The 10,884-nt window shown below is 34.1% G+C and overlaps 2 protein-coding genes across 3 annotated transcripts; one reads left to right on the top strand and one right to left on the bottom strand.

Annotated features, from left to right (window-relative positions):
- Positions 1–1,048: 1,048 nt before the first annotated feature.
- On the bottom strand, positions 1,049–4,984 carry LOC130800045 (uncharacterized). Of its 2 annotated transcripts, none has more exons than XM_057663380.1 (4): positions 4,773–4,984; positions 4,310–4,695; positions 2,645–2,687; positions 1,049–1,828 (listed from the first exon to the last, which is right to left on the bottom strand). In XM_057663380.1, exons 1-4 carry the CDS (start codon positions 4,885–4,887, stop codon positions 1,386–1,388), a joined length of 987 nt encoding a protein of 328 aa, XP_057519363.1. In that variant the 5' UTR covers positions 4,888–4,984; the 3' UTR covers positions 1,049–1,385. The 2 variants fall into 2 exon arrangements, with proteins under 2 accessions (XP_057519363.1, XP_057519364.1); XM_057663381.1 differs by having other exon boundaries at positions 4,316–4,695.
- Positions 4,985–7,352: 2,368 nt separating this feature from the next.
- On the top strand, positions 7,353–10,518 carry LOC130800043 (33 kDa ribonucleoprotein, chloroplastic). Its single transcript, XM_057663377.1, has 4 exons — positions 7,353–8,231; positions 8,328–8,429; positions 9,752–10,060; positions 10,141–10,518. The coding sequence occupies exons 1-4, from the start codon at positions 7,797–7,799 to the stop codon at positions 10,225–10,227; spliced, it is 933 nt and encodes a 310-aa protein (XP_057519360.1). The 5' UTR covers positions 7,353–7,796; the 3' UTR covers positions 10,228–10,518.
- The last annotated feature ends 366 nt before the right edge of the window (positions 10,519–10,884 follow it).

Genomic DNA, 10,884 nt, shown 5'->3' with positions numbered 1-10,884 from the left:
TATTTATATACATCTTCTTGCGACGCCCAATTAAGAAACTTACCTTTGCGTGCTCACACGTTTTAATAAAATAATAATTTTGATTCGAACCTTTTTATTTTAGAGATCGTAATTGTATTTTTAATATAGATATATGTTAATATTTAAGATCGTGTATGAAAGGAATTTATTAAAACTACTTCTAAATTAATTCAATATAATTATAAAATCCTCAAAAGTATTTAAAATTTTAAATAATGACGTCAGAAAATCTCGGGGTGTTACATGCGCACAGCAAAAGGGGCTGGGGATTGTAATTTAATACACTTTGTATCAATTTATATGACTTGAACTTCTTGTATCACTTTCGATGATTGTAATATATGTCGCATTATTTTCATAATTAATGTTTACAAATCAAGCTGGTACTTCGTTGATTATCATGGAATCGATGGTATTGAACTAGTTTAATGCAGGTTGTGCTAACTATTTATGGGAATTGAGAAAACAAAATAAAACGTTGCAAGAGCACATAGCAAACCGCCACATCAGATGGCGGTTTACCCAGACAAAACCGCTACTTCATGTGGCGGTTTGTCTTTGATAAAACTCTAAATGAAATGGCGTTTTTCCCTATGATGTAAACCGCCACCTCATGTGGCGGTTTAGTTTTGCAGATTTAAATAAAAAAAGGGTCATACAAGGTGGACGGTATATTGGGAAATAATTTTCCCTTTCATGCAAACTGAAAAATACTTTTATAATTAACAATATTTAGGAAAAAAATCTTTTTTAAAATGGGAAAAGACATAAATTGAGTTTTTTAAAAATATTTTATAAACATTATGAAACGATAATATTATTATTATGATAATATTCTAAAGATCTAAGATTATACAATTTAATAATAATTATTGTTATTATTATTAATATTATTATAATTTAATAATAATAATAATAATAATGACAACAACAATAATTGTGAGACCATTTTACGGTGAGACGATCTTAATATAAGAAGTCTATAAGCTAAAAGTTTCTATTATTGAGCTATTTGACCCAACTCAAGTAAGAGGCATGTCTCACAGTGAGACCATCTCATAGAAGAATTTGTGATATTGTTATAATTGTTGTTGTAATGACCGACCCATTAAAGATCCGACCAATTAATGACCAATTTAAAAAAAACCCAACCCGTTAACAAATAAGTGCTAATAACGGGTCAAAAGTTAAAACCTGAATAACCTCTATGGAAACTGGAAACAAACGGTTAGAAGTTAGAACTTAGAAGGAAAAAAAAACTCAGAAATTAGAGTAGCATTACAAAATAAAACCACCCAATTCGTGAAGGCCATTGATGCAAAAGGTGGTTCAACAGAATCATGACCAGTATTTTAATTCAGCACTCAAATAGAGTTAACCGTTTCATTATCACTGCTCTCACTGTCACTACTACCACCGCTGCTGTCACTTCCACTGTTGCTGCTACTGCCCCCGCTACTCTCGCTCCCGCTGCTGGCACTGGAGCTGGACGTGTGTTCCTTTGTTTCCCCTGCGTTAACCTGAGCTCTTAGAGCTTCTGCTGCATTAATAACACCATTATCGTCGTTGACATCTACATCGGCAATCTCATCATCTGTGTCGTTTTGCTGTGGCATGTTGATATCAATGCCTGTATGGAATGTCTTTTCTTCAGACGTGTTTTTGCTAGGCCCAAATGCATCGTCCTCATCGTCATTCATTATGTTTAAATGTTCTTCGAGATCAAAGTCCTTTGAATCTGGCGATACCAAAGCATTTGATTGTTGAGGAGGGCTGCTGATAGAATTCTCGAACTTGGGGTTTTCTCCTGTACCAACAAATTTAAATTAATCAATTACAGCAGATAAGGACGCAAGACTGCCAGTGCACAGAAATCGAACCTGAGAAAATAAAAATTAAAGACTAAAGGCGTATTAAAATCATCCAAAAGACCCAAGGCATCAAGAACTAACGAAAATAGGTGATACATGCAATTATTTGCAATTATTCATATTACATTAACTCCTTTTCGATGGAATAGTTGAGCTTACTTGAGTATTTTATTAGTTTTTCATATTTATCACCTTTCTAACAATTTTGCGGATTGTAATGAATTATAAGGTGAAATGGTACAATTATGGTGTTTAATAGGATGAGGGAGTAATAAGAGGGCCAAAGACCAGGAGAAAAAAAACCTAAAGATCCCCTACCAAGTGGTGAAAAATGAGCCAAGAAAGCAGCACAGCAAAAAGCCACGAGTCGTTGATTTTGAATTTCCTTCTCCACAACTAGCAGCGTGCCAAGTCAGAAGAAAGCAACAACTTGTCGCTTTTGTCTTGCCAAAAAGCAGCAAGCTTTCGCTAGATTTTCGTAATTATTGTCCTCTCACCATATTTTTTGTATGCATTTTCTTAATCATAAGTTATAGAATCAATCCACACCATTGTATTTCTTCACGATATAGTTACTAGATATAGCAAAGTATTTAGCCTAGCTTCCTTGAGACCGACCAGTAGCTAGTAGCTACACATAAACTGTGCACTTGTGGTATAAATTTAAAACACACATCAAAACACTAGACTGCAAAAGTAGGGAAAGATTGTAGAAAAATGATGACAAGATAAGATGAAGGTTTTGTTCTTACCAGAGTTTCCTGTATCTCCAATATCAATTCGTTCAACTTCAACCTGCAGCATCAATCAACTGTATCAGTACTGGTTCTAGTGGCAGTCTGGCAGCATTAAAAATACTAACAGTAGCCAAAAAATTACTAAATTGTGGACTATCTACAGGCAATTATCAAACCAAAATTATTAACACTAAGATAGATTAATCATAAACTTCTTTGAAGCTAAACCCGTCATTTCAGAGATGTTCCCAAGTTTTGGGAGCCTATAAGACCCTTGGGACGTCTTTTAAATGAGACCCTTAGGGAACAATCAGGGGTGTTCCTAAGTTTTCATTCATCTATAAGTGGAAAGAGGGTTAGCAAATTCACTTATTTTCCTCTTTTACACGGAGTTTAACTATTCTAGCCTATAATTCGAAAACAAACTCTTACTGTGGTCAATCGAACTATACTCAAATTCGAAGAGTAAATGCTTTTGTGATCCTAATCCTAATCACAAGTCACAATCTAAGAGATTGTAGAGTGCGGTGTCTAAAACATTGCAATACAACCCTTAACTCTTCTTAGTTCTTATAACAAAGCATTGCTTCTCATAAATATGTGTTAGATACATCCAACACTGATCCAATTTTCCTAAAAGCTTCATCATTATTCCTCCTCACTAACTCAAGTCTTGCAATACAAAAGCTGCCCAAGCAAATCAATTATTTTACATTTGGGTTCATTCTCAATAGTTGCTAACCTAAGCTATTTAATCATCTATCCTTTATTTTTATATTTCAATCTCCGAAAGGACTAGTTACATAAGACTCTACTTTTGTACAAGCTGCAGCTTGGTTATGCAAGATGTCTTATACTCAAAAGTTTTTTGGTTGCATCAACTGTTCCAAAAAGCCATCTGTGGGAAAAATGTGAAATGCAGAGAGTATAAGATGTAAATTTGAAAAGGTGGTAGACATGACTGATAAGACTTCAAAAGATGTAGTGGTTCATTAAATTTAATTGAAACGGGTGCATCTTCACATACAGAGATCAAATCAGTTGCAAGCTATTCAGCATCATACATTTCCTCATAAGAAAAACATTGAACTTGCGATGAGATGCTATTTAATGAAGCAGTTGCCTATTCCTAATAGCGCAGGATCACTAGTCCCCAGAAGGTCTCCTGACAAGGACACTATCTATTACTAGTGGTAAGCTGTAGGATAATCAGGCAAATAATCCACTAGAAGCTAAATTTTACCAGCAAATGCAAAGCTTACACTCGGCCGATTCAACCAACGAACATCCCATCATCCCAAGGTCAGGTAGCTCATGCTTACACAAGCTACCTTAGACAGAATTCAGTAAAAAAAATGTACTTGGATTGTGCCATAATTACAAACATTGTATGCAATTTCACATAAACATAGTGGAAAAACAAGGCTGCGTTACCACGATTGCCATAAAAAATGAACATTCACTCCGCCACTTCAACCAGCATATAATATTAGTTAAACCTTCACTATGAGGTTAGGGTTCCATCATTACAAAGAGACAAAGATGCTACTTTCACACAGAGGCTAAGCACCTCGTATGGAACAAATCAATCAGCAACAGTACAAAAATTATTATAATTATTAACAAAATAATTCACATAAATTAAGTTTGAATCATGGAAGGGGAAGAAAGAAAACACACTGAGACCGGAGGTTGTGGTGGAAGCGACGAAGTCGTAAAAGACGTCCGAGATGAAGGCGGAGGTGGTGGTGGAGGATGAGCTTTAACACCTTTACCAAACGGCGGTGAACCACCATCAGCAGCTGCCAATGTAGCAGCCGATGATTCACCAGGTAACCGAACATGACGCAAACGCTTAACGGCACGATGAAGACGTTCAAGCCGAAAACTACGACCATCAAAGAATAAAACAGCGTCGTTTTCTTTGTAATCTTCACTCGTACCTTCAAATGTCACTTTAGGTTTTCCAGGTTGATTATTCTGAAATTCAACGCTAATTTTGTTGTCTTTCGATTTGTGTAATAATCCTGATTGACTTTTATCAATTGAAGCTGGCTTGAATTCATCTGTTCAATAACAAATCAAAATTATCAATTGAAAAGATGAGACAATGATGAACAATCAGAAGAGGATTGACACTTACAGCGTAAAGTGCAGAATTTGGAAGACGGTTGTTCATCCTTGAAAGAAGAACCAAGGGAAATAGTATACCATCGATCTGGATTTGGTGCAGTGTTAGGTTCTCCTTTGTTGTTCATCGTGTCTTTTCTTATGATTCAACTTTCCTTTTTTCAGTACATTTTCTTCAAATTAAAATTGATTTAATGATAGAAGTATAACGTTTAATTCCTCCGTTTAAAATTAGCTAGCGAATATTATATATACCGGTGAATAAAAAATAATATAGTTATGTCTTTTTTTATATTCGTTTTAAAATCTAGTTTTTAAAATATAAGCCTTTATTAAGTTTTGTATGAGATTGTCTTATTTATTGTAAGATGGACCCATACAACCAGTTTAATTAATGTTTTTTTTAAAAAATAATTAATTAAGTTAATTGTTCAGTTTTTTTAAAGTAAATATTGGGTCAACTCATATTAAGCCGTCTCACGATGAGACGGTTTTAATAAAGAATTTTTTATTTTTTATTTATTTGTCAAGTAAAAATAAAAATATTTAATATTAAATTATCTCTAAATAACATGTAGAAAAATATTACAAATAATTTGAAATGGAAAAGCAGTTGAGTTCTATTTTTATGCCTTAGAGGGGCTTGCTCCATGGGTTGAGGCGCTAAGTGCCAAAGTTTTTGTCAATAGGTCATATATAACTTTCCTAACTTTTTTTAAAATTGTGAGAATGGAATATGTAAAAATTAAATTTATGATTTTTTTAAAATAAGTATTGATCCTCTTTAATTAAAATAGAATTTTAAAATTTTAGTGCAAATAAAAAGATTACACTTTTTTTATGGGTTTTTTTCATAATAATGCTAATAAAGTATTGATCCTCTTCTTCCTAAGGTACCATCCATTGCTTCTCTACTAGTGAAAGTGCCATCATAAGTGAACTAAACAAGAGCATCCATGGCACCCCTTTTCAACAATATCTATTCGACTATTCATTTTTGCTACCAACTTTGTGGGTTGTCAAATTGTTGAGGAATTTAAGACAATGAGTTATTGATAAACTATGAATTAACTATTAAGTATGTTGGCCGAATGTTGGACCCAATTGCCCAAATATTTTGATGTTGAGGGTACCAAAATTTCGTAGCATCTCATCAATCTCTTTATCCTGATACCTAAAATTTCATTGATGCACATATCTTATCATTAATTGAGACCGCAAGCGGGTAAAATAATACAGTTAGTCTCTTGAGACACCATCTCTTTGAGAGACATATCTCAAGCTCAGTCTATTAAAGATTAATGCCTACTCACCGTATTCTTAATGGCTACTTACATTATTCTTAATGCTTACTTACCGTATCCTTAATTTCTACTTTTAATATTTTAAGTGTCTACTTACATCATTCTTAATGCCTACTTACAATATTTTAAAAAATATATAATGGGCCTGCCCAATTAGAAATAGTCTCTCAAAGAGACCGTCTCTTACAAGAATTTATGAAAATAATATGAATTTTGCATCGTAATCACCCCAGTAGTGATGTGTGCGTATTAACTTAATGTGTAGTGGGTAGATATGAATATGAAAAGTCATGTCCACCATGAGTAGCGAGTAGGTGGTGAGAATGAGGTCTCACCCACCCCATACCCACTAATCCCACTTCATATTCACTTGCTCGATATCTATAAGATTATAGTCTATAATGTACTAGATTATATCAATTTTGTATATGTTGTTAAAAACTTTTGACAAAAAAATAAGAATATCAATGTTATTTTATTACATTGTATGTAATATAATTAGACGTGTAATTAAAATTGTACAGAATTGCAATTTTATAGGTCATATAACACAGACAATGGATGAATGTAAGGTGGTTATAAGGTGTGTATACTCATAATGAGTATACCGAGTTGGTCATAGTGGATGAGAATGAGTTTAAATTCATACTCAGGTGAACATGTGTGAGTATAAAAAAGCTACTCGCCATGAATGGTTTGTTTTCAAAGTCATTATCGATCTTATCGTTTGCTCTTTATGTTCTTTTAAATTTGTTACACTACATCTAAAAAACTTTAACTCTAATTTACATCTAGTAATTTCAACTACGAACATAGTCCACACTCGTGTAATATGCACCGATGATTTTAAAGTGTACAACCAAACAATTTAGGCAAAAACGAGGATATATTATGAAATATGTATAATATCTTAATATGATCTAAATTTATACAAGACTTACTCATGATTAATGATCTTCTAATTCTAATGAATTTTATATTTGTTAGAACAAGTACGTCCTGAATTCAATTTTCGTTGTTCCTTTTGTAAGTCATTATATTTTTCGTATTTTTATAAAGGACTTATTAACGTATTTTATAAATATTTTAAGTATATTAAGTATAGATCAAGCAATTCGTATAGATCAAGAATGAATCAAGCAACCAAACATAACAAACAATTCGTTCATGTCAACCAAACAAAAAGAAAAACAATCACCATAAATTCTTCAAAACAATCAGACATTACTATAAAACAACCAAAATGCACAATCACAATTCACTGAGTATACTTTCTTAACATATTGAAAAATATAGGAGTAATTGCTTAATCCACCTTTTGCACTACTGTCTGATATACAAAATACACAATCACGAGTATACTTTCTCAATTAATCCACATTGAGGCCAGGTCCGAGTCTGAATCTGTGGGGCGGATTTAAGATTCGGGTCTAGAAGACGGGCTGGCTTCGGGTTCAGATCTTAGAATTTGAACCCGGACCTAGGTCTATCAATTATTTTTTAGATTTAAATTCGACTCGAATTTAATGGGTCTCAAAAATTAAAACTTAAACCTTTAAAAAAAAGCGAGTCTATTAGAATTCTGAACTCATGATCATCCCTACTTGCATCTATAATCTATATCAACAACCTTATCCATAAACAAATAGGGAGGAAACAACCAACAACGGGCAGTTTGCTGTATTGAGTGCTGATTCAACTTACCGCTCCCTCTGTTCTCTGAATACAGAACAATGGCGGCAACAGCACCAAAATCTCTATCCGCCATTGTTAAAACTCCATCTTCTTCTTATCAACACTCCTTCACTCACTTCTCACCCAATTACGTCCCTTCTCCTAAACCTAAACCTAAAACTTATCTTAAAACCCACAGCTTCATTCTCTCTCCTGTCCCTCCTCTTCTCATTCCTCTTCACATTTTTCACTGTTCTTCAGACCTAAATGATACCCTAATTACTGATGATTGGGGAGAAACCCTAGATGAAATTGAGCAAGAACAATCGGAACAAGTATTAGAACAAGAGGAAAACGAATCAGAAGCTGAAGAGATTAAAGGATCTGATTCGACTGATGATCGAAAGCTATTTGTGGGAAATTTGCCTTATTCCATGAATTCTTCTCAATTGTCTGAAATCTTTGCTGAAGCTGGTCAAGTAAAATCCATTGAGGTATAGTATTTCTTTCGGTTTTCTGGATTGTTTGTGTTTCTTCATAATTTTATGGAATTTGAGTGTTTTCATTTTTTTTACCCAACAAAATATCAGATTATATATGATAAGGTAACTGATAGGAGCAGAGGGTTTGGATTTGTCATTATGGGAAGCACTGATGAAGCAAAAGAGGCCATCCGGATGTTTGATGGTTCTGTAAGTTTCTCTTATCTTCTTTCTTTGTATCTCTTACTTCACAATTCCCTATTTTTCCGCATTACCTTAACAGTCCTTCCGTAATTGGTACTAATTAGTGGTAAAAGAATAATTTTTAGGGTAAATTTTTATTATGTATCATTCTCATGGTAACAAAAGTTTGCTCATACAAAAGTCTTTTGGCTCGCAATTTTCCATTACTACCTAATAATACATTTTTAAATGATAATGCGTTGAATGTATTTTGAGAAGAAAATTAGATTATTTTTCAAATGATAATGCCTTGGAATGAATTTTAGAGATATTTCTGCCAATATTACACTAACATTTACTACCATTCTCACATACCAATTACCAAACGACCCGTAATAACAATAACTTTATTACCATGTAGGTGGGATTTGGGCTCAGTCATAACAAAATTTCATTTCTGATTTATCTTTGATAGCCAGGATTATCATCTATCCCGCTCATAGAATCTATGATCGTGGTTCTTGGGAGGGTCGGAGGACAGCAAACCCGTAATAACAATAACATTCCATTACCATTTATCGATGATAGCATACATCATCTAAAATTTCACATAAATAAAAATATAAATGATTTCATGATATTAATATATTCTTATTATGATCTGAAACCAAAAAAAAAAAACATTGCTCCTTTGAGAATGGACATTTTTCTGCTAGTTCCTCACTTTTACTTTGTTAGAGCCATTCATGTACATGTTTGTTGTATATTTGAACAGCCAAAATCTTCAGTGTTGCTTAGTAATACTTTCTCTATCCCTCTTATTTTGCACATGTTATAAAATGGGTGAAATTTTGCAGAAAGTAAAATTTGGTTGGAGAATGAGATAAAAAATAAGTAAATGATAGAATTAAGTGGTGAAGATGGAGAGAGTATAAGTTTGTAGTTGAGATTGAAAGGAAAGTGAGACCATTATCAAAAAAGAAAAGGTTGTAAAAAATAAAAAGTTGTGCAAATTGAGAGGGACCTAAGGAGTACCAAAATGTTAGATATAGATACTGAAATTTGTTTTAGATATATGCCTGTATCTGTTTGTTGTTGGTATTACAGTATAAGTAATGTGTATGTCTGGAAGCTTCTGTTTCTGTAATTAGCTATTGTCACATTGTGACCTTGACCAAAATCTAATACAATTCTAATTAGTTCTAGAACAGACCAAACTATTATGACACAGTCAAGTTCAGCATATGAATTCCCTTTTGAATAATCAGAACTTGGCTGCTCTAAATGAAGTTACTTCTAGAAGTATGATTATACATTCTGTTAGTAATTCGAGAAGTAAAATTGGGCAGCAAATCGGAGGTCGAACTGTGAGAGTGAACTTCCCAGAAGTGCCTAAAGGGGGCGAGAGAAAAGTGATGGGTCCTAAAATTCGAAACAGCAACTTGAATTTTGTGGATACTCCACACAAGATCTATGCAGGTAATCTCGGATGGGGCGTTACCACACAAGGGCTCCGAGATGCGTTTGCGAACCAAGAGGGTTTTTTGAGTGCTAAGGTGATATACGAGAGAGACAGTGGAAGATCCCGAGGTTTTGGCTTCATCACGTTTTCATCTGCTGATGCTGCGGAATCTGCTCTCGCAGCTATGAATGAAGTGGTAAGCATTGTTTGAGATTTTTTGCTTGAATCTCGAATATCAAACCAAATTCACTTTTAACATTGCAACCCTTGTCTTAGGAACTGGAAGGGCGACCTTTACGACTGAATATGGCTTCTGAAAGACCTCGAACTAACACGGAGGCTTATGCCGAGCAAAGTTCATGAAAAGGAATCACCGATGAGATGCCATTTTGATCCCATGTACCATCTACGAAGTAGCTCTTTTCTTTATAATCATACGAGAGGAAGTAGAGATTTGGTTCGGAATTGTGAATGTCTATCATTTCATTATATGTATTTGATTGTACTTCTGCACCGTTTATATTTTAACGGTTAATATAGACGAATTTTTTCCGAAATTTTTCCATTTCTTACATCGAAACTCTTCATGGTTGCCGCATAGTACATTAACCGATCAGTTCGGTTCCATTAATTTTACGTCAGCAACGACATTCAAAAAAGTTCTTTGTCCATATATGTGATAACTCGGATTGAGATTTGAAAAAGATTGGTAGACTACTCATATCAAGAAGGTGCATCTTTTCATGGGGGTCTATTTGTTAAAAACTCCACAGTTAAGCATGTTTGGTGGGGAGCAATCTTAGGATGGGTGACCTCCTTAGATGTTTTCCTAGGTGCGCACAAGTGAGGTCAAAGTGCGCTGGAAAGACTTGTGTTAATCTGTAGGGTCAGTCTAAAGTCTCCATAAGTAGTCACCGGTGGTCCATTGGGCCGGGGTGTTACAATATATATGTTCAACAACACAAAATGCATGCAGGAAAGGCGTACCGCCTTAAGCTTTTGATTTTCTCTTTAAGCTTC

This window comes from Amaranthus tricolor, chromosome 14 (genome assembly GCF_026212465.1).
Source record: "Amaranthus tricolor cultivar Red isolate AtriRed21 chromosome 14, ASM2621246v1, whole genome shotgun sequence".
NCBI classification, from domain to species: Eukaryota; Viridiplantae; Streptophyta; class Magnoliopsida; order Caryophyllales; family Amaranthaceae; genus Amaranthus; species Amaranthus tricolor.
Note: the sequence above shows the minus strand (reverse complement) of the source record. Positions and strands in the feature narration are given on the sequence as shown.

Excerpts from the sequence above, each read along its gene's own strand:
- LOC130800043 (XM_057663377.1), top strand. The coding sequence starts at position 7,797 with ATGGCGGCAACAGCACCAAAATCTCTATCCGCCATTGTTAAAACTCCA. Across the intron at positions 8,232-8,327 it reads GTCAAGTAAAATCCATTGAG|ATTATATATGATAAGGTAAC; the intron begins GTATAGTATTTC and ends ACAAAATATCAG. Across the intron at positions 8,430-9,751 it reads TCCGGATGTTTGATGGTTCT|CAAATCGGAGGTCGAACTGT; the intron begins GTAAGTTTCTCT and ends AAAATTGGGCAG.
- LOC130800045 (XM_057663380.1), bottom strand. The coding sequence starts at position 4,887 with ATGAACAACAAAGGAGAACCTAACACTGCACCAAATCCAGATCGATGG. Across the intron at positions 4,696-4,772 it reads CAAATTCTGCACTTTACGCT|ATGAATTCAAGCCAGCTTCA; the intron begins GTAAGTGTCAAT and ends GTTATTGAACAG. Across the intron at positions 2,688-4,309 it reads CACCACAACCTCCGGTCTCA|GTTGAAGTTGAACGAATTGA; the intron begins GTGTGTTTTCTT and ends TTGATGCTGCAG.